Source organism: Myxine glutinosa, chromosome 6 (assembly GCF_964187855.1).
Source record: "Myxine glutinosa chromosome 6, kmMyxGlut1.1, whole genome shotgun sequence".
NCBI classification, from domain to species: Eukaryota; Metazoa; Chordata; class Myxini; order Myxiniformes; family Myxinidae; genus Myxine; species Myxine glutinosa.
Window position 1 is genome coordinate 96468866 of NC_136266.1, and position 24205 is coordinate 96493070.

Consider the following 24205-nt stretch of genomic DNA (forward strand, 5'->3'; position numbering starts at 1 on the left):
AGAGGAAGAATTTTAAGATCCATTTGTGGATACTAAAACAAACATTAAATAATTAATGGTGAAATGTCCTTTTTTCCTAGCAATTCTTTATTCATATTGGTGGACAAACATTCCATACACACAATCCGCATCCGTCGTACACTGCAACACACCAATTCATTTAATATTCCATCAGTAAGTGGCAGCACAAGAAAAAATAGCTAAATTGACACATCAACACACATCTTAACATCAACTGAACGTTTATATACGTATCCCATAAATCCAAAATTTTGGACTCAAGTGGGTATCAGCGCTATTCATCAGTGCTAAAAAGCTTATAAAACGACGTAGAATAATCCTGCTTTTGATCTTACAAACAAGAGCAATAAAAAAAGTTTTCCCAGAAAGTGTTTTCAGTCATGTCACAAATGTATATAAAAGTGCTCACTAACATTGTAAAGAAACAAGCAAACAAATTACAAGTCCCCTACTCAACCCCCATTCCATTTCAAAAATAGAAAAGAAATATACAAAACATGCACTTAATAACTAATTTGTATTACCATCGCAAACTTGACTAGCTGATCATACAATTCCCCACTTTGGTTCAATATACAGAGCTGTTGGAAACACGTCAATACACACGCACAGTCAGAGCAAGTGAAAAAACAGTTGTGGGACCTTGTTACCAAAGGATACACATTTTGATACCTGGAAGAGTTTGAAAATTTGAGTTGTCAATAGGTATGAATTGCACTGACTGAATTACCACAATTAAGGCAACTTATGGTTTGTTTTTATTATTCTACTGCAATCAGCAGTCTTGTTAATTAAAGCAGCAATCAGCCAAACGGGCCGAGCAATATAAAATACCTCTAACAGGATTAAAAGTGAATAATAAAACTAGTCGCCAATATGACCGCATACCAAGTATATTTCAGAAGAACAACAATATATGGTGATAGAAAGAAGTGTATATTTAATGCACTATGGTTATGAAACAGTTTGTCTCACTTTATGAACTTTTTTCTTTTTTTCTTTTTGTATACAAGATCGAGGCTCGTGTAAGAGCTAACATTAATGACAAAAAAAAAACGGGCACATAAGACATAATAAAGGGAGCGGGAGACAAGATGGGGAGAGGGGGAAGCACACAAGTACAACAGTACAGAACAGGGACATCGGGAGATCTGTGGGAGAGAGAGGGCTTGGGGGGAGGAGGCGTGGGAAGGGCGGTGGGGAATATGAAGGGGTGGGAGAGGTAAAAAAAAAAAAACACATGGACACAGCTAGGGCTTCCAGGAAATAACTTGTGGACACAGTTTCATGCAATTGGACAGTGGGATGCAAGTACTGCTTTACCTGCAGCAGGGAAAGAAAGAAAAAAAAGTTTTGGTGGTACTTAAATTACAAGGGTCACGTGTTCAAGACTGCAGATGAATGCCGTGCCAGCAGCTATCCCAAAGTTCAATTAACAGCGCAAGCAAGCCCACAAAATGTTTAATCTGTAAATACATGCTTTCGATATTTTCACTACTCTCCTATAGAGGGTTGTAGGCAAAGTAATGTCAAAGATGATTCCAAGCAAACAAAAAATAAAAAAAACAAAAACAAAAACAAAAACAAACCTAGTTGTAGATATGCACAAGAAGTACAGGCTAAAAACAAAAAGAACTGAAGTAATAAAAAGGGACGGACTCCCTCAAAGACAATGATCAACACCACTTGCGAAGGGCAGTGGGAAGACGGTGTCATTGACTTCCTGCACATTCACTGCTGCTTCTTTCTTGCAACAGAAGTGTCATGGACTGGAGAGAAACATGGAGACAGAGAATATTGAAGGTGGACCCATCAGTGATGCATCACAAACAGATTCAGTTCCCCGTATGACACAAAAACACCCAAAAGCAGAAAATAAATGAGCTTCCAGACCAATTATCAGTACAAAACTACCTTCAATGTAGTTCCTGGCAATGAATTTGAGCAGCTCGTCCACGAGCAAGATCGGCAAGGACATTTTCAGTACCATCACCCACTGAGCACCGGTCAGGGGAAGCACGTGGAACACCATCTGTAAACAGTAAAAGAAGAATGAGGACACTGAGAAATGAAGGATTGTTCATGGGTTGTGGTTTGCATCCGAAGTGCGGTAGTGCTTCAGTGAATGAAAAAAACATTTAAAATCCTGATGCAATTTTATGTAAATACAATTTTCACAAAATATCATTACAATGATGTAGTTCATTCAAAGGAGCTTTTGCTAGTAATTTTTCACATTGATCTGGGCTACATTTTATTTTTACCAAATCTAATTCGACATACATTTTACCAAATTATAAACAGTCCGAAAGAAAGATTAAATAATTGTGGATTTTCTGGGAAAAGTACAAAAATTGGCATAAAGATAGACCATGACCAAATCAACAATATTGGATCTGAATTCACTTGAATTTTTCAAAATGGTTGTTTTAAAGATGGCCACCAAGATTGCTTGAAACCATAGATTATTGCCAATGACGCAAGTGGCAACTATTTACACAAGGATATCCAAGGAATTTTGATGCAACGGAAGCCATTTGACCCATATCTAACTTGCACTACATTAACACCACATTAGTTCAATCTAACGGTGTATGAACCTGAATGAATGTCGGGGATGGGGAAAGGTTGGGGATGAGAACAGTGGAGGAGGCACAGGCATCATTCAGGTGATATATGATGATACTCTTCACTGAGCGTTTGTGCTGCCAAAGCAGTTTCAAGACGAGGCTTATACTGGGTAGTTTTTCCATTGTGTTCCCAGAGTTGTCTGTCCGTGCTCTAACATTATACTAAAATACACAATTTGTTGTCTGTCTGTCTATCTGTATTCTTGACTGCAGCACATTCGGCCATTACTTATCCAATCTCAACCAAACTTGACAGGAGGACTGAGGGTCATGCGAAGGAGGTTGTAGCGACTTCATTTGCCACTCTCCCCAAGGGGGTTTTCTGCCTTAGCGAAATTCGTGTTGAGGTGTATATCCATGTTACGATAGCTAATCATGACGTTTTCCCAAGGCCGCTTAAAATAACAAAAGTAATAACAACAATATGATTATGGCATAATATTAAGGATAATAATTTTTTAACATGTCGATATGTGTAGAAGAAGCAGAAGAAGTATTTCACGTGAAGAAGAAGCAGGACATGAAGCATTTCATCTTCAGAACACATTTTTGCCATTCAAAATGGTGCGTTGGCAATAATGATCATAGCATAATAATAATCTGAGATGTTATCAACGTTATTACAAAATAATAGGCCTCACATGCTGCAATAATATCAACAATAGTAACAGTAAGGATAATAAAAAGCCCCTCCCCTCCTCCCGGCTGAATCTATAGCATCATTTTCAGACATCACAGTGTGAGAAAATGTATAATTAAGGTAAAAGGAGTGAAAGCGCATGACCCCCTGGCCGTCTTAGCCACATTATTATCGAGCAATTCTTCAGAATTCCGATTTCTGTATGTTTTCCCCAATTCCACAGAAAATATGAGTGCTTAAGCGTACCTCATTCCATTTCACGCAGGAACAAAGCATTTGATAACTACAAAGGCACTCGGTAAAGTGCATACCTCCACCAGGCTGAACACTTTATGTTTTGTATCCCACCGATAGGCTGCATCTGCATCCGAACCTTAACCAAACTCTAATCGGCTTGTTATGGTCAGCTACGCAGCGCATTTACCAAGTTTTGCCACTATCCATCCACAACCTTTTGAAATATGATGTTATGTATAGTTTGTGGCCCCATCTCTCAATAGTGAAGAATCACTTTTTAAAAATTTTGATATCCAGATCTGGATTTCACCAAACTCAAAACAGTTCTTCCTTGTCACAAACCCAACCTGACCACAAAGTTTCATCCGATTCCGTCCATAACTATTTGAGATATCGTACTATATATCGTTTTTTGCCCTATCTCTCAATGGTGAAGAATCACTTTATAAATGATAGTATCCGTATCTTCACCAAAATCTAATCAATTCGTCTTTGCGACACATCCAACTTGTCCACAAAATTTAAACCGATCCGTCTACAACTTTTTGAGATATCCTGCTCACAAACAGATAAACAAGAAGACGTCATGCAGAGCACGATACTTGCAAAATCCACCCCCTTCCCCCCAAGAAAAAGGTTGCCATTGATCCAGCAAATTGTCATTTTCATCAAGATTAAAATTGATGATCTTGATCAAAGCTTGAGGACAAACTTTCATCACAAGATGAAAAGCGACTATTTTTCAGATGAAAATTTACGATTCTCTAGGTCTTAGAAGTTTGATCCAGAGTTGACCTTTGACCTTTAGACCTCAAAAATAGTTGGTTTCCCAATTCAGTAAGGCACTATGCTAATGCTGTTAAATGTTCAAGTCAATCGGATGAAAAATGATGATTTTTCAGATGAAAATTGATGATTTTGGAAGTTTGACCTTGAGTTCACCTTTGACCTTTTGACCTCAAAATAGTTGGTTTCCCTATTTAGTGACTCAATGTGCAAATGCTGTTCAATTTGCAAGTCAATCAGATGAAAATTGACGGTTTTTCAGATGAAAATTGATGATTTTGGAAGTTTGACCTTGAGTTGACCTTTTTCCTCTTGACCGGAAAAATAGTTGGTTTCCCATTTAAGTGACTCAATATACAAATACTGTTCAATTTTCAAGTCAATCAGATGAAAAATGGGAATTTAAGAAATTTGACCTCCAGACGACCTTTGACCTTTGACCTTAAAATCAATGGGCTTCTCAATTCTGACAACCTCTACAATTTGGTGAAGTTTCATGACGATTGGTTTAGAATTGTGACCTGTGGGCGAGTGACAAACAAACAAACAAACAAACAGACAAACAAGTAATATGTCATGCATAGCATGATACTTGCGAAATCCAAAAAATAGGTTGTTGGCCTATGATGACCTCAAACATAATTGGTGGTTGAATTCAGTGACTTGGTATGCAAATCCTCTTAAAATTTCAAGTCAATCAGATGAAAATTGAGGATTTTAGAAAAGTTAGAAAAAGTGGTTGACCTTTGGCCTATGTCCAAGTGAACCTTATGACCTATGTTGATCTCAAAAATAGTAGGTGGTTGAATTCAGTTATCTGATATGAAAATCCTATTCAAATTTCAAGTCAATCGGATGAAAATTGAGGATTTTAGAAATTTGAAATTGTTGTTGACCTTTGGCGTATGTTAACCTTTTGGTCTATGCTGATCTCAAAAACAGTTGGTGGTTGAATTCAGTTAGCTGATATGTAAATCCCATTCAAATTTAAGTGAATCGGATGAAAATTGAGGATTTTAGAAATTTGAAATTGTTGTTGACCTTTGGCCTATGTTAACCTTTTGGCCTATACTGATCTAAAAAACAGTCGGTGGTTGAATTCAGTTAGCTGATATGTAAATCCCATTCAAATTTCAAGTGAATCAGATGAAAATTGAGGATTTTAGAAATTTGAAATTGTTGTTGACCTTTGTTGTTGGCCTATTTTGCATTTGATAAAATCATTAATTTTCATCTGAAAAACCATCAATTTTCATCTGATTGACTTGGAAATAGAACAGTATTTGCACATTGAGTCACTAAATTGGGAAACCCACTATTGTTGAAGTCAAAAGGTCAAACAAAGGTCAACTGAAGATCAAACTTCCAAAATCATCAATTTTCATCAGAAAACCGTCAATTTTCATCCGATTGACTTTTAAATTGAACAGCATTTGTATGGTGCCTCACTGAATTGGGAAACCAACTATTTTGAGGTCAAAAGGTCAACTCAAGGTCAAACTTACAAAATCATCAATTTTCATCTGAAAACCCGTCAATTTTCATCCGATTGGCTTGAAAATTGAACAGCATTTGCATAGTGCCTCACTGAATTGGGAAACCAACTATTTAAAGTCAAAAGGTCCCAACTCAAGGTCAAACTTCTAAAATCATCAATTTTCATCAGTAAACCATTAAATTTCATCCGATTGACTTTTAAATTGAACAGCATTTGTATGGTGCCTCACTGAATTGGGAAACCAACTATTTTGAGGTCAAAAGGTCAACTCAAGGTCAAACTTCCAAAATCATCAATTTTCATCTGAAAACCCATCAATTTTCATCCGATTGGCTTGAAAATTTAACAGCATTTGCATAGTGCCTCACTGAATTGGGAAACCAACTATTTAAAGTCAAAAGGTCCCAACTCAAGGTCAAACTTCTAAAATCATCAATTTTCATCTGAAAAATCGTTACTTTTCATCCTATTGACCCGAGCTTTGATCAAGATTGTCAATTTTAATCTGATGAAATGGACAATTTGCTGGATTAATGGCAACCTTTTTTGGGGGAAGTGGTTGGATTTTGCAAGAATCGTGCTCTGCATGACGTCTTCTTATCTTGAGACGTTTATCGTTGTAACAATCCATCAATTTAAATCATAAGAAATGGAAGGAATGAGCAGCAAAGGGTCCAACCAACCGGGAATGGGTGGACGTAGAGAACCATGAAGTGCAAAGCGAGCGAGAGGCACATGGCACCGAGGAGCCAGGGGTTGATCCAAGGAGGCATTTTCAACAGGGACTGGTTTTCAGAAAGGCTGATGGTGGGGCAGATAGGAAAGGTATTAATATGGGAGTGGGAATGGGTGTTGGAGGAACAGATATACTATCCCCTGCCCCATTTTAACAACAAACAAGTACAAAAAGTTTTAATTAAAACAAAAGCCGCGTCGATGTTACACAATGCCTAGATGCAGCTGTGCCTATAACGTCGATGTTATAGGCACAGGACATTCCTATTGATTCGATAACTTGATGTTATTTTTGCGCAAAGTGAAAATATATCTCGGCAATTTCCCGTGTGTGGCGACGAATTTTTAATATATCTCGGCATTGTCCCGTCTGTTATTTCAGGCGGTGTATGACTGACCATGCCGCGAGTTAAAAAATATAAATCTCGGCAATTTCCTGTGTGTGGCGACACGTGAAGGAAGCTATGCTCCTCTCTCCACATTATTGTGACGACGTATAAATTAAATATTTCATTGTGACGATTGTCATCAAATGGACGAATTTTTAATATATCTCGGCATTTTCCCATCTGTTATTTCGGGCGGTGTATGACTGAGCATGCCGCGATTTAAACAAAATATATATATCTCGGCATTTTCCCGTCTGTTATTTCGGGCGGTGTATGACTGACCATGCCGCGATTTAAAATACTAGGGCATGCCCGTACTATATATATATCTAAAATTATATCCCCCCCCTCTATTTACATGAAATGGTTTGGTCCATTCGCAAAGCCAAAGCGAACGGCTTGCGAGTACGGTGACAATCCCCCCCCCCTCTATTTACATGAAATGGTTTGGTCCATTCGCAAAGCCAAAGCGAACGGCTTGCGAGTACGGTGGCAATCCCCCCCCCCCCCCCCTCTATTTACATGAAATGGTTTGGTCCATTCGCAAAGCCAAAGCGAACGGCTTGCGAGTACGGTGACAATCCCCCCCCCTCTATTTACATGAAATGGTTTGGTCCAAAGCGAACGGCTTGCGAGTACGGTGACAATCCCCCCCCTCTATTTACATGAAATGGTTTGGTCCAAAGCGAACGGCTTGCGGAGTTTGGTAAAGAAATCGCCATAGCTCGGTAACTACTTCTCCGATTAATATGAAACCTTGAAAAGGCACATCCTCGGGTCCCCAGCAATATACCTGGCAAGTTTCAAGTATATCGGACCCGTGGTTGTCGAGAAACAGCGGTCACAGACAAACAAACACACAGACACACAGACACACACACATGCACACAGAGATTACTGGAATTATAGATAGATATATATCTCAATGGACTTGAAGTTACAGGCCTTTGAGAATTCATTTCGTTCTATAAAGGGCAACTTTCATCGGATTTTCTTCCCGTTTTTTTTCAACCGAGTCTAAAACTATGTTAGCGACTGTGAAAAATGAAATGATATATCGAATTTGATTTGAAATAAAACTGTGTGAGAGAGGAAGACACCACGGGCCTACAAAACAGGCCTCAAAGCTATGCGAGTTAATAAAATGGTGGATATTTGTTTATATGAAGCCTCTCCCAAAATGGGTGGAGCTATGGTTCCCAGAATAGGTGGAGCTTCGAGGTTTTGTCTTCTCTGCAAGAACAACAAGAAGAACAAGAAGAAGAAAAAGAACAACAACAACAACAACAACAACAGCAGAGGGCACTCTATGAGCAGCGTCTGCGACGTGGCTAAAAAACCAAAACCCACTCACCTGTTCAGAGCATTGCACATTTCTATGGTCACCAAGACAGAGAGTGCCATAGTCATTGGGATAGGAGAAGAGAAGATAGCACAGCTCTCAAAGTCCTCAAATCCGGGTTCTCCAGGAATACACTGGGTGAAATGACTCTGTGGAATGAAGAAGAATGTACATGGATGAGACTGGTAAACAAGGACGAGGTTTGGTTGGGTGATGCAGTTACAAGTAACAACAAACAAAATCCTGGCATTGGAAAACTTTTGAACACCACTGTATCATTATGGAAATGCAAAGGCACTGTCTCATCCAATTTGAGGACATTTACAGACTAAGTATAAACATAGGGGCAATACCCCTGGCACTCACCTGGTGAAATAAACAGTACACTGCACCGACTAAGGGTATTTTAAACCAATTTCAATGGTGGCTGGAAGACAGGGCAGCATGTAGAATCATACCAACATAACCATAAGACTTTAAACAAACAAACAAAAAAACACCTATTTTGGGGGCAACCCCCCTCCCCAACCCCATATACCTCCTAAGACCCCAATTTTTCTAATGCCTTGAACAAATATTGGTACATCATGGGTGATTATGGTGTGGTGAAGTTTCATCGAAATTGCATGTGTAGATTCTGAGAAGAAAACAAATACCTATTTTGGGGGGCAACCCCCCGTAGACCCTCAAAGGGGTAGATTTTTTTTTTATTCTGTGAAAAACATTGGTACATCACGGGTGGTGAAGGTTGTGGTGAAGTTTCATCGAAATTGTGTGTGTTGTTTTATGAGAAGAAAGCAAATACCTATTTTGGGGGGAAATCCCCCGTAGACCCTCAAAGGGGTCGATTGTTTTTAATTCCGTGAACAAACTTTGGTACAGCACGGGTGGTGAAGGTTGTGGTCAAGTTTCATCAAAATTGTGTACTGCCAAATGGGGACAATAGTAGGTGGTAGGCAGAGAGGTTGCCCCCAAAATTGGTATTTTTTTGTTTGTTTGTTTAAAGTCTTATGGTTATGTTAGTATGGTTCTACATGCTGCCCTGTCTTCTAGCAAACATTGAAATTGGTTTAAAATACCTTTAGTCAGTGCAGTATACTGTTTATTCTACCAGGTGAGTGCCAGGGGTATTTCCCGTGTGTTTTAATTATTCTCTCAGAATTTCCACCACTTCCCCTCCTTTCCTACCACCCGACACCTCCATCAAAATAGCGTGGCTCAAAATACTGGAAGAGAAGAAAATCAGAATGACATGCAATCAAAATCAAAGGACGTTCTTTGGTCGTATGTGCCAGCAACATACCAACTGATAATAATTTAGATGGGGTCCATCCTCTGCATACAAAAACCACCAAGCGGCTCCACTGACCGTGGCAAAACCCACATACGCTGAGAAAAGAGGAACAATAGAAGAAGTCATGAGTAAGTTTGGTGGCTCTGGATGAACATCAAGTGGGCTGCATACCAGCCCAATGTGAACGTCATGCAAAACAGGCATCATTTAACCATTCGTTTGATCATGCATTCAAAATTCAGATGGTATAGGTAGGAATATAAAAAAAATATCTAAGCTTAGTGTTTATATGCACATATATTGAAAATAAACGACCTTTGTATGTCTTGGACTATTGCTTGCATCCCATTCATGAAACCTTTTGATTCTTCGTTAAAGCCGGCAATAAAAGATCAATTCCCTCAAAAGGTTAACAGATTAAACCTTCGTGCAAATGTCACACCTCCAATGGCAAAATATCTGAAGCACAGCCAGGTACTGATGAGAGGTTCCTTGGCAGAGCGGGGTGGTTTCTCCATGATGTCCAGGTCTGGGGGATTAAAACCTAGCGCAGTAGCTGGGAGACCGTCGGTGACGAGGTTCACCCACAGCAGCTGTACCGGGATCAGAGCTTCCGGAAAACCGAGGGCCGCAGTCAAGAAGATGCTGGTGAGATATATAGGAGAAGATGCACAACAGAATCAAACTTTCCACTAAGCATAATCAATCAAACAAACAAATAAAAACACTTTTTGTTCCTTTAGGTTTTTGTAAGAAAACCGATTCTGGATCTTATGCGTTTTCCAATCGGTGCAGACGTACCAGACAACTTCACCGACGTTGGAGGAGATCAGGTAGCGGATAAACTGTTTCATGTTATTGTAAATGGCACGACCCTCCTCGACCGCCGACACAATAGAAGAAAAGTTGTCGTCAGCCAGAACCATCTCTGCAGCTGATTTGGCAACGGCTGTCCCCGAGCCCATCGCAATGCCGATCTCAGCCTTTTTGAGAGCTGGAGCATCGTTCACGCCATCACCTGTCTGTGGTTGCAGCAGTGTGAAGAGAAGGTACATATCATTTATTATTGATTATATTACCATATTATTATTAATAATATTGTTAATATTATTAATATCATTATTATATTATTTATTAGTATTACTTATTTCAAGCATTCTTTACAAAAATGTCTATTTCATCAGCCTGTATGGACTCTGTCTCTGCAATAAAGTTGAAGTTAAACGTTTCCTGTCATTTGCAAATACCCCATTTACCATATGAAACACAATGTCAGTTTTTTATGTTTGTATCTTTGTACAGATGTCTGTCCCCCTTCATGATGGTGGGTTTTAAAGGCCAATCTTTTAGCACAACTGTTTGTTCACTAAGGTCTATTTTTGAGGATAAAACAAACTCGAAAAAGATTTTCCATAAAAGAGTAATTATATCTCTTCTATTTGAATATGTAGACGGTGGCTTGCAAACCGAGCCTCAAGGGCGGTGCACAGAAGTGTTTTTTTTTTATAACAATAAATACATGGCACAGGGAGGTGAAATTCACTGCACGTGATGTGCAACGTGCACAGAGTAAAACGAATGTTCATTTACATCCGTATGATGTGTAATAAATAAAGAATATATAAGTACACCTGACATTAAGCTGAAGCTTCTGATTTTGGCACGCTCACGAGGCTGCACCATCGAATAAACTGTGCCTACCCATCATATTTTATGGGCTTTTTACTGGTTCTTTATATTCCTCCAGCCCAAACAGGTATACTTATATTCTGATTCCCTTTCATCCAAACCACACGTAGACGGAGAGACTTGATATTCCACAAATACTGTGGGAATGTCATTATGATCTCGTATATAAATTTTTTTCTCAAAATCATTTTCTTCCTCAAAGCATGATGTGAATGGTTTGTTTTCTCTGTACATAATCATTATTATCAGCCTGTTTTCAGTCCACTGCAGGATGAAGGCCTTCCTCAACTTCCGTTTGGGGTACTGGTAAACTCACGAGGTTTTCCAAGTGTGGGTTAGTGAGCGCTGGAGCAATAATTGTAATTTGTGCCGGCGATAACTCGCCTACTCTTTGCAAAAGACAACGAGGGATTTTTAACATCAATCAGTCCTTGCAGACTGGTCCTCCGGCTTAACGTCTTCTGGTCGATGGCACACACATTGATGCCTCACCCTGCATGCGAAACACGCAGGGGGGCAGTATATAGCTCTATCGAGATTCAAACTCATAATAGACAGCTCAAAAGCGAGTGTGCATAACTCTCAGCTATCTTACCCAGCCTCCTTCAGTAAAAATTCAGCAAAGCAGAATTCAGCAAAAATTAAAACTAAAATTTCCCAAATCATCAAAATTAACTCATCTTAATCACCAGAATTAGCCTGGTGTTGGCTTAGCGGTTAGGGTGCCGGCTTGGGATCCTAGGATCCTGGGTTCGAATCCTGGTCGATCGCTGAATTAACGCCAGGGGGGTTGACTCAGCCTGTCATCCTTCCGAGGTCGGCAAATTGAGTACCAGCTTGCTGGGATGAATGACCACGGTGTGTACCCTGATTTAGAATAGGTACACGGTATCCCTGTGCATCGTAATAGCGTGACCAAGGGTTGGCATCAGGAAGGGCATCCGGCCATAAAAAAAAACATTGCCTCAAACAAGGAACCATGATTGTCATGGGGCCCGCAAGGCTAACCCCCGTTCTAGTGGGGAAAATGGCCTTAAAACGATCATTCATTTATATATGTATATAATATATAGCCTGGTGTTGGCTTAGCGGTTAGGGTGCTGGCTTGGGATCCTAGGATCCTGGGTTCGAATCCCGGTCGATCGCTGAATTAACGCCAGGGGGGTTGACTCAGCCTGTCATCCTTCCGAGGTCGGCAAATTGAGTACCAGCTTGCTGGGATGAATGACCACAGTGTGTACCCCGATTTAGAATAGGTACACGGTATCCCTGTGCATCGTAATAGCGTGACCAAGAGTTGGCATCAGGAAGGGCATCCGGCCATAAAAAAAACATTGCCTCAAACAAGGAACCATGATTGTCATGGGGCCCGCAAGGCCAACCCCCACTCTAGCGGGGAAAATGGCCTTAAAACGATCAGTGATCACCAGAATTACACCACAATGAGATTTTCAAATAATATAATATTTCCAGAAACCATAATTGAAAAGCATTTACACTTTTACTTGTCTTCACAGAAATTAAAAATCGCACCCATGTCTGAAGGAAGCGGTTCAATTTGGCATTTTTAATATGAAATAGGCCAAACCTAGAAACGAATGAACCCCTTCAGAATTACCATTTGGAATTACCCTTTATAACCCCTTAGAACCGTTGTTAAAATTACCCTTTAGAATTACCCTGTAGTATTACCCTTTAGAATTACCCTTTATAACCCCTTAGAACCGTTGTTAAAATTACCCTTTAGAATTACCCTGTAGTATTACCCTTTAGAATTACCCTTTAGAACCCCTTAGAACCGTTGTTAAAATTACCCTTTAGAATTATCCTGTAGAATTACCCTTTAGAACCCTCTATAATTACACTTTAGAACCTTTACAATTAAACATGGTGGGTTAGAAAGGTTCTTCTTCATTTTCGATGGACGGATGGACAGATGGAAGGAAGGGAATAGGCAAATATTGAAGTGGCTTCACCGATTTTTAAAATGTGTATATCAGTGGACATTCAAAAACTTCCTTGCCACTAACAGCACACCCACCATGGCGGTGATCTCGTTGTGTTCCTGCAGGTAGCCAATAATCTTAGACTTGTGCGCAGGTTCAACGCGGGCAAAGCAGCGAGCGTGGCGACACACTTCCTTCTGTTCTTTCCGGGAAAGTTCATCAAACTCTCGGCCTGTGAATGCCCTGTTCGTGACGTCTTCGTCCTCGTCAAAAATGCCCACCCGCCGGCAGATGGCGATAGCTGTGCCCTGTTAAATAATAGGGGTTAAAATGAAGGGTTACCGAATTCAGTCGGCCTTGGGAGGATTTCGCATTGCAATACAGGACTCAGAATGTATTCAGCTGATAAAACAATGATTTGAGATAAAACAAAGATCTTGGATTCTGCAAAAAAAAAGTGAAGCTTCGAAGAAAGGGGCAAGGACAGACAACAATGTATCCGCTTACCTTGTTGTCACCAGTAATCATCATGACACGAATACCAGCGTCTCCACAGAGACGAATGGAGTCAGTCACCTCCTTGCGTGGAGGATCCAGCATAGCTACGCATCCCACGAAGGTGAGTTCTTTCTGCGAGGGGAGCCAGACGGAGGAATAATCAAAGGAAAGGGAATGAAAACGGATCCAAATGAGCCTCTTGTCAGTTCCAAAAAATCCACATCCAACTAGTATACAGTCTTCACTGTTGGGGAACCATGAATCATGTGCCACTTGCTGCAAAGGTCCCGATCAACAGAGCATGCCTGCCAATCATCCATCCTGTTTAGGCATCCATCTCTTTATTCTCCTGGGCATCCCTTCCTATTCCCTCTCCACACCCACGGGCTTCCCTTCTAAAATCAACCCATAAGGTGTACTCTCGCATCACCTGCCACGGCATGTCCATGCGACCTATTAAATAATCCCGCTAATTGCGCACCAGTCGGATCAGGCCCAAATGGATTGACGGGAATAGATACAGTGGGGGTGTTTGGATTTGGGGAACGGGGTTTCAATCGTAAAAAGAAGGTTGGGGGGCGGATAAAGACAAATAAACACAACCTTACGGTTATGATAGGTAGCCTCCCATATATCGTTACAAAGGGCCGCACCAAGTCAAAGCTGAGAACAAAAACTCAGTGGCATTTTCCAAAACATTTATGCACCACGACACCTCCCCTACCCCCCATTCCTTCCCATGCATGAACAAAATACTTAGGTATTTTGCGAAAAATGCGAAAAAAGTATAAAAAAGTATAAAAACATGCGAAAAAAGTATAAAATCCAGCCGAAACATTTTCAGTGTAATAGATATATTGTATAATTCGTGCCATTGGTTAAAAGGTCTAAGCAGGAAGCTATTGATTGAGATTGATACATGTAGACGGACAATGACTTGTAATATACAAATAATGTTTTACAACATGTATTCAGTAAGTATGTATCTGTATAGCCTGGGGAACTGCCGCACTCCTGCCCCCTCCCCACGAAAAAGTATCTACGCTATACGAGAGCAGTTTGTCTGTCTGTCTGTCTGTCTGTCTGTCTGTACGTCGCCATTTTTCTCAGATGGCTGAACGGATCTTCATCAAACTTTCAGAGGCTCATCAATGAGTGCCGGGGAGTGTTTTAGGAAATTAAAAAAGAAAAAAGAATCTCTATAGTGCTTGAGCCTTTGTAGCTATATGAAAGGAAATATTAAAGTATCGCCGATTAGTGTGTGTGGGTGTGTGGTGTGTGGTGTGTGGTGCATGGTGTGTATGTGTGTGTATGTGTGTAATATTATCATAATGAATATATATTTTTCTTATTGGGTGTAGGTAGTGGAGTGTTTTAGGTACCTACAAAAAATAGAGAAATAGACAAAAAAAACAAATTCATGATTTCAAAATGCCGACAGGATTATAACATCATCGGGCAACGCCGGGTACTCCTGCTAGTGTATTATGAATCAAACCTCATAAGAAGCAAAGTGCGAGGATTCCTCAAGCTTCATATCCTTAGGACTTGGAGGGCAGTCTCTCGTTGCCACGGCAAGACACCGCAAAGTGTCACGACCGGTTCCCATCTCCTTGATTTTAGCCAAGATGGTTTGCCTCGATTGTGGATCTAGCGGTACACGTTCTGATCCCACACGCATGTACTCACAACGTTCGATCACACCCTCTGGTGCACCCTGAAAGCATGACCAAATAACAAGGAAATGACTCAACAATTAAGCATAATATAATTGAATGAAATCACGTAGGTAAAGGTAGCACATCAAATTTAGGATTCTTTGCAGTTTGGTAAACTGACCTTGACAAACATCTTATCACCATCAGCCAGCTCCTGATCCCTGGGAGTGCAATACACAGACATGGACTTCCGGTCCCGCGAAAACTCCAGCGTGAACTCTTTATTTAAGTGTTTCTTTATATCCTGCACCAACACAAAATAACATATTATTTTCATCATAGTTCTCCAAGTAGTTAGTGTAATAAACCCAATTTTGGTGTTGCGCTTATAATGTTTCTTTGTCAGGCTCAAATGGAGGTGGGAGTGCAGTAGGTGAGTTCTTTCTGAGGAGATGAAAGGCAAAGCCTTTGGGTTTTTTTGTGCACCCATAAGGAGGGAGGGATGAATGCTGACAGTCAATGTGTGCCTCATATCATAAGCTTCCCTGAATACTTTATAATCTGCCAACAACCCCAAAAATATCAAAACTAATTAACAGCTGCATGTAGCATGAACATCAGGTCACATGGGCAGGCACTTACAGCATTGCAAGCACTCGCCCTCTCGATCTTCGATAAACCTGCCGTGTTGGTCCCAAATATGTTCATTTTCTCCACCAGGCAAGTCAGTGCTGTCTCCGTTGCTTCACCAACTTTCTCGTAACACTTCTTAGACTTTTTCATGTACAAAGGGTGTTGAAACAGAGATCATCAATTAAAAAGAAAGATGGCATAAGACATTCAAGCAGCAACAATTAGAAACCTGCACTGTATTCATTTTGATAAGAATTAGTCTCAAATTTTGAAAACAAAGAGTTTCATAAGGTGCACGTATTGACACAAGCATTACAGATAAAATTTTCCCATTGATTAATATACAGGATATACAGTATACACACACATATATATATAATATATACACTACATGGCCAAAAGTATGTGGACACCCGAACATCCCACCCGTATGTACTCGTCAAACATCTCATTCCAAAATCATGAGCATTAATATGGAGTGGGTGCCCCCTTTGCTGCTATAACAGCCTCCACTCTTCTGGAAAGGCTTTCCGCTAGATGTTGTAACATTGCTGTCGGAATTTGCTTCCATTCAGCCACAACAGCATTTGTGAGGTCGGGCACTGATGTTGGGCGATTAGACCTGGCTCGCAGTCGGTGTTCCAATTCATCCCAAAGGTGTTTGATGGGGTTGAGGTCAGGGCTCTGTGCAGGCCAGTCAAGTTCTTCCACACAGATCTCGACAAACCATTTCTGTATGGACTTCACTTTGTGCATGGGGGCATTGTCATATTGAAACAGAAAAGGGCCTTCCCCAAACTGTTGCCACAAAGTTAGGAGCACACACTCATCTAGAATGTCATATGCTGTAGCGTTAAGATTTCCCTTCACTGGAACTAAGGGGCCGACCCCGAACCATGAAAAACAGCCTCAGACCATTATTCCTCATCCACCAAACTTTACAGTTGGCACTATGCATTCGGGCAGGTAGCATTCTCTTGGCATCCCCCAAACCCAGATTCCGTTACCTCGTTAAAGTCCAAAGCAGAATCATTGCACAGACAGCAGATGGTAGCAAGCTCTCTCAGGGCATGGTAGTCAGAAATTTTCACTCGTAGGTCATTCTTCGATCTAAGGGAAAAACAAGTACAAAAAGTTTTAATTAAAACAAAAGCCGCGTCGATGTTACACAATGCCTAGATGCAGCTGTGCCTATAACGTCGACGTTATAGGCACAGGACATTCCTATTGATTCGATTACTTGATGTTATTTTTGTGCAAAGTGAAAATATATCTCGGCAATTTCCCGTGTGTGGCGACGAATTTTTAATGTATCTCGGCATTTTCCCGTCTGTTATTTCAGGCGGTGTATGACTGACCATGCCGCGATTTAAAATATATATATCTCGGCAATTTCCTGTGTGTGGCGACACGTGAACGAAGCTATGCTCCTCTCTCCACATTATTGTGACGACGTATAAATTAAATATTTCATCGTGACGATTGTCATCAAATGGACGAATTTTTAATATATCTCGGCATTTTCCCGTCTGTTATTTCGGGCGGTGTATGACTGACCATGCCGCGATTTAAACAAAATATATATATCTCGGCATTTTCCCGTCTGTTATTTCGGGCGGTGTATGACTGACCATGCCGCGATTTAAAAAAAAAAATCTCAATGGACTTGAAGTTACAGGCCTTTGAGAATTCATTTCGTTCTATAAAGGGCAACTTTCATCGGATTTTCTTCCCGTTTTTTTTCAACCGAGTCTAAAACTATGTTAGCGACTGTGAAAAATGAAATGATATATCGAATTTGATTTGAAATAAAACTGTGTGAGAGAGGAAGACACCACGGGCCTACAAAACAGGCCTCAAAGCTATGCGAGTTAACAAAATGGTGGATATTTGTTTATATGAAGCCTCTCCCAGAATGGGTGGAGCTATGGTTCCCAGAATGGGTGGAGCTTTGAGGTTTTGTCTTCTCTGCAAGAACAAGAACAAGAAGAACAACAACAACAGCAGAGGGCACTCTATGACCAGCGTCTGCGACGCGGCTAAAAAGGGGGCAATACCCCTGGCGCTCACCTGGTAGAATAAGCAGTATACTACACTGACTAAAGGTATTTTAAACCAATTTGAATTGTTTCTAGAAGACAGCGCAGCATGTAGAATCATACTAGCATAATCATAAGACTTTAAACAAACAAACAATATATATATATATTGGGGGGGGGGGGGGGGGAACCCTTCCCATCTTGTATACCTCCTCAGACCCCAATTTTTCTAATGACTTGAACAAACACTGGTACATCACGGGTGATGAAGGTTGTGGTGAAGTTTCATTGAAATTGTGTATGTTCTTACAGAGAAAAGAGCAAATACCTATTTTGAGAAGCAACCCCCCATATACCCCTCATGGCCCGATTTTTTTTGATGCTGTGAACAAACTTTGGTACAACAGGGGCGATTAAGGTTGTGGTCAAGTTTCATCAGAATTGCGTGTGTATATTCTGAGAAAAAGCAAATACCTATTTTGGGGGACAAACCCCCTATACACCCCCTCAGAGCCCGAGTTTTTTTTAATGCCGTGAACAAACTTTGTTACATCACGAGTGATGAAGGTTGTGGTAAAGTTTCATCGAAATATTGCGTGTAGTTTTAGAGAAAAAAAGCAAATGCCTATTTTGGGGGTCAAACCTGGATGCACATTGACCCCCGGTAGACCCCCTTAGACCACGATTTTTTAAATGCCGTGAACAAACTTTAGTCACAACACAACAAATATAATTTGTGCCAAATTTTGTCGCAATCCCATAAAGCGGTTTCGGAGAAGAAGTTTCAACTGTTTACGGATGGACTGACTGACGGACGGATGACGCACCATCGCATAAGCTCCCCTGAACTTCGTTCCAGGTGAGCTAAAAAGAACATTCACATGGCAGTGCTCAGCAGATAAGATTATCTGCTAAACAATGTCAAATACCAAGCTGCCATAGAAAAGATTCCCTCCAAAAGAAAGACCAATTGGAAGTGGGCAGAGCCCATATATACAGTATTCAACACATAGGTCTTTTTGGGGAAGAAAGTCAAAATATCCCTATCCCAAAAAATTAACACCAACAAGATTTTGAATACATCGAATGAGAAACACTCACTGCAGTCTTGTCATTGAGATTTGAGACTAGAGAATAGCATATCAATTGCAAACTGCATTCAGGGAGGGCACAAGCAATGACAAGTGATAAGACAGCTGTTGTCCAGATGTCTGTACATACACTTCTCCCTCGGGTGCATATGTGGATCCGGTAACCATGAACTCTTCAAGTTCAGCGGGAAGTTTTGAGGTGTCTTTCATTATAAACATCTACAGGTGGGGAACATGAGAAAAAGTGTAAATGTAATGTCACCATTCTATACGCCATCCTGTAGGTGAGCAAGTCTTGCCATGAAAGTTAGATTGCAATCTTATGTATCTCCTACAAGAAGGCCGGGCAACAAAACAAAGGCAAACATACCCAACCTCTCCACCAAATTTCGTCCGAATCTGTCCACAACTTTTTGAGATATCCTGTTCATAAACAGACAAACAGACAAACAGACAGACAGACAGACAGGGGTGAAAACATAACCTCCATCCACCTTCGGTGGCAGAGGTAATGATGTTGCTCAACGAGGCGAAAGCCAACGAGGCCACAGTTGCAGTGTGTAAGGAAGGCATGCATGTTACGCAAGTGGAGAATCAAACTGGGAAATCAGGAAAGATACAATCTAAACCCTGGCACATGCCCCAAAAAAAGGTTTATCCCATTTGCCCAGTCTCACTCGTCGGACAGACATCTGGTTCGTGGTTAGGGTCCCGGTCTTGTCAGAGCAGATGACGGACGTGCATCCAAGTGTCTCCACGGATGGCAGACTGCGTACGATGGCATTTTTCTTGGCCATCCTCCGTGTACCAAGTGCCAAGCAGGTTGTGATCACTGCGGGCAGGCCTTCTGGGATAGCAGCCACAGCCAATGCCACGGCAATCTTGAAGTAGTAAACAGCACCACGCAACCATGACCCGCCGTGCACTGGATCGGCAAAATGGCCGATATTGATGAGCCAGACGGCGACACACACCAACGAAATTACCTGGAGCAGAGCAAACAGATGTAAGGGGGAAAAAAAGCAAATATTCTTTTAACAAAACAGTCATCAATAATTTACGAAACTTACGAAAACTGGAATAATTCAAAACAATGAACGATCTATGAAACTTAGTGTTGAATTTCAAAAAACTGTTCAAAATGCAAGTTAAAAACAATTATTGCAAACACTAAAGTCACAACAACAGTGAAAGAATAGTGAAATAAAACTTCGTGTGCACCTTTATTCCCTCCCAAGGTAACGACTCTAATGGAAAAGATAGATGATAAATATTTTGATCATGAATTTGGAAGAACCTCATAAAAAGCTGACCTTGGATAACTGTTGCCCAAACTGATCTAACTTCTGCTGCAATGGCGTTTTCTCCTGAATCGTACCGACCATTGCATCACGGATCTTCCCGATCTCGGTGGACACACCTGTGGCTATCACGACGCCCAAAGCTTTTCCTGCAGCAATGTTCGTTCCCTGTGGTGTGGGAGGAGGAAATAAAAAACATAACTGATAGGTAAAGCCAAGTAAGGAAAGGCAGATGTATGCCAGAGATGTCGAAAGAATTGCAAACAGAAAATTTCCTAAAGTATGGTAGAAAGGCAAAGCCAAGTGAAAAACAGGATATTAAAATGTCACCGATTGGCATGATTGATATATGAAGCCAATGAAGATCAAACTAATCATCCACGAAATCGAAATCCTTAGATTAATAATAAAAAACCAACAATTATAATATATTTGGCTTTGCCTATTTGGCACTCACATCTAAGCACATACAGTCACGTGAAAAAGTAAGTACACCCCATGTAAAGTTTTGACTTTTTCAACATATTTCAACATACAGCTATTTGATCTTCATTTCAACAATATTGATAGATAAAGGTGATATAATATAACAAATATCATGAAACATTTATATTTTGTAGTCCATTGTATAATTTAAATAAACATAAATGCAAATTTTGCATGGTAAAAGTAAGTACACCCCTACATTTATCACTACTTCAAATACCTAAAATTAGAATCAGGTGTACCAGCTCAGGTGCAAATGATTAGAACATCATTAGAGAGGATCTTGGAGGAACCTGTCTTCTTTAAACCTCAGACATTTCGTTTGGTTTGCTCTTTGTTGTTGAAGTGTGCGGCGTCACCATGCCTAGATCAAAAGAGCTCGGTGAGGCCTTCAGAAAAAAGGTTATAGATGCCTACGAGTCTGGGAAGGGATTTAAAAAGATCTCCAAACAATTTGAAATCAATCATTCAACTGTCCGGAAGATCATCTACAAGTGGAGAAGATTCCAAACAACTGCCATCTTGTTCAGGCCAGGCCGCCCCAGCAAGTTCAGCCCAAGAGCAGACCGCAAGATGCTGAAAGAAGTCTCTAAGAACCCCAGAATGTCATCACAGGACCTACAGGTAGCTCTTGCCACTGTTGATGTCAAAGTGCACGAGTCTACCATTAGAAAGAGGCTGCACAAATTTGATCTACATGGGAGGTGTGCCAGGAGGAAACCTTTGCTGTCCAGAAAGAACATCAGGGCAAGACTAAAGTTTGCCAATGAACACCTAGGCAAAGACCAGCACTTCTGGAACAATGTGCTCTGGACAGATGAGTCAAAGGTAGAGCTATTTGACCACAGTACCAGAAGATATGTTTGGCGAAAACCAAAGACAGCATTTGACCACAAGAACCTGATACCAACTGTAAAGCATGGTGGTGGAAATATTATGGTTTGGGGCAGCTTTGCTGCATCAGGGCCTGGGCAGCTCACCATCATAGAATCCACTATCAATTCTTCATTGTACCAGAGGGTGCTTGAGGATAATGTGAGGCCATCTGTCGGAAAGTTGAAGCTAAACCGAAGGTGGACCTTGCAACATGACAATGACCCTAAACATACCAGTAAATCCACCAAGGAATGGCTGAAAAGAAAGAAATGGAGGGTTCTGGAATGGCCAAGTCAAAGCCCGGATCTAAATCCCATCGAGATGTTGTGGGAGGATTTGAAACGAGCTGTGTATGCAAGAAACCCCTCAAACATCGCACAGCTGAAAGAATTCTGCATGGAGGAGTGGGCAAAAATTTCTCGCAGTCGACGTCAGAGACTGGTAGACAGTTATAAGAAACGCCTACTTGAGGTTGTTTCTGCCAAAGAGGGCAATACCACCTATTAGAGCCAAGGGTGTACTTACTTTTTCCACATGCGAAATTTGCATTTATGTTTATTTAAATTACTAGGGCATGCCCGTACTATATATACTGTATATCTAAAATTATATCCCCCCCCCCTCTATTTACATGAAATGGTTTGGTCCAAAGCGAACGGCCTGCGAGTACGGTGACAATCCCCCCCCTCTATTTACATGGAATGGTTTGGTCCAAAGCGAACGGCTTGCGAGTACGGTGACAATCCCCCCCCTCTATGTACATGGAATGGTTTGGTCCAAAGCGAACGGCTTGCGAGTACGGTGACAATCCCCCCCCTCTATTTACATGAAATGGTTTGGTCCAAAGCGAACGGCTTGCGGAGTTTGGTAAAGAAATCGCCATAGCGTGCACAAACGCGCAGGAAAGCGAAAGAATCGCAAATTAGTTTTAATTAGTTTTAAAACATAGTTTAACGCCAACATAGTTTGCCAACGTGAAATAAATGAATACGCTCTCAAATGTGCCGTCCGAGGCAGAGTCTGTTCGCCACGTTCGGCACACGTGATAACTCGCTGCTCTCTGATTGGTTGAATCGTTTTTTGGACATAGCTCGGTAACTACTTGTCCGATTAATATGAAACCTTGAAAAGGCACATCCTCGGGTCCCCAGCAATATACCTGGCAAGTTTCAAGTATATCGGACCCGTGGTTGTCGAGAAACAGCGGTCACAGACAAACACACAGACATACACACATACACACACACACACACACAGAGATTACTGGAATTATGGATAGATACAATGGACTACAAAATGTAAATGTTTCATGATATTTGTTATATTATATCACCTTTATCTATCAATATTGTTGAAATGAAGATCAAATAGCTGTATGTTGAAATATGTTGAAAAAGTCAAAACTTTACATGGGGTGTACTTACTTTTTTACGTGACTGTAGCTCATGATACTTGGATTTCATGTCTAAATCTCATAATATATATATATATATATATATATATATATATATATATATATGTATAATGCCTTTGGTGTTGGTGTTTGGTGATGAAATATAGTGATGAAATCAGCGATTTTTATTTTTTTAATTTTTTTTGTATACAGGATTGTATACATGGAACATTTGCTCGTGAAAGAGCTAACATTTATCACACAGAAAAATCAAACAGACACACAAAACATGTAATAAGGGTAGTGGTAGACAATATGGGGAGAGAAGGGGAGGCATAAACACAACATTTGAGAGCAGGGACATCGGGAGATCTGTGGGAGGGAGAGGGCTTGGGGGGAGGGTTTGGAGGGGGGGGCTTGGGGGGGGGGGAGAGGTGGGAGAGGTAAAAAAAACAAAAACACATGGACACTGCAAGGACTTCCAGGAAAGAAGTTGGTATTTCAAAAAAGTGTATCTGGGGTGAATTAACGGGGGTAGAAAAGATCAAGGTTTTGGATGGGGGAAGATAAGAGATGGTGGTGAACAGCTGTTTTAAAGACCTGGAAGGAGGAGTGAGATTGAAGAGAGTGAGGGAGTTTGTTCCAGAGGCGGGAGTAAAGAGGAATGAAGGAGTGAAGGTGAACAGAGATTACATTCGTACTTTAATTTGTACAAATGTGTATTATACTGTAGGTATGTAAAATGTGGTCATAACTAGTCAAAGGTCAAGGCCATCCAAAACATGTAAAACACCTACTAGGAGACAATTAGAAAATGTATCAACCAAATTTGTTGTGGAGCACAACATTCCATCATGTAAAACACTTGATAGTTCAAATTTTCCAAATCACCGAATTGCTGTTTCTATGGCAACTGTTGTTTATTTGGATTTCACAAGTATCATGTTATGCACGACAACTTTCTTGTTAGTTTGTTTTTGTCTGTCTGTTTGTCTGTACAGAACTATGTCTATTAGTTATGTA

General features: G+C 40.7%; 1 protein-coding gene across 1 annotated transcript; it reads right to left on the minus strand.

The window, feature by feature from the left end:
• Positions 1-66: 66 nt before the first annotated feature.
• On the minus strand, positions 67-20589 carry LOC144892628 (sarcoplasmic/endoplasmic reticulum calcium ATPase 1-like). Its single transcript, XM_078780173.1, has 16 exons — positions 20440-20589; positions 19804-20112; positions 19257-19345; positions 17004-17106; positions 16006-16137; positions 15545-15667; positions 15204-15422; positions 13715-13837; positions 13303-13515; positions 10374-10594; positions 10015-10217; positions 9582-9667; positions 8291-8427; positions 6496-6613; positions 1936-2053; positions 67-1790 (listed from the first exon to the last, which is right to left on the minus strand). Exons 1-16 carry the CDS (start codon positions 20509-20511, stop codon positions 1753-1755), a joined length of 2304 nt encoding a protein of 767 aa, XP_078636299.1. The 5' UTR covers positions 20512-20589; the 3' UTR covers positions 67-1752.
• Between the last annotated feature and the right edge of the window lie 3616 nt (positions 20590-24205).

Coding starts and splice junctions, on each gene's coding strand:
- LOC144892628 (XM_078780173.1), bottom strand. CDS start 20,511: ATGGTCGGTACGATTCAGGAGAAAACGCCATTGCAGCAGAAGTTAGAT. Junction 20,113..20,439: donor TTGGGCAACAGTTATCCAAG/GTCAGCTTTTTA, acceptor GCTCTGCTCCAG/GTAATTTCGTTGGTGTGTGT. Junction 2,054..6,495: donor TCTACGTCCACCCATTCCCG/GTTGGTTGGACC, acceptor TACTGTTTACAG/ATGGTGTTCCACGTGCTTCC.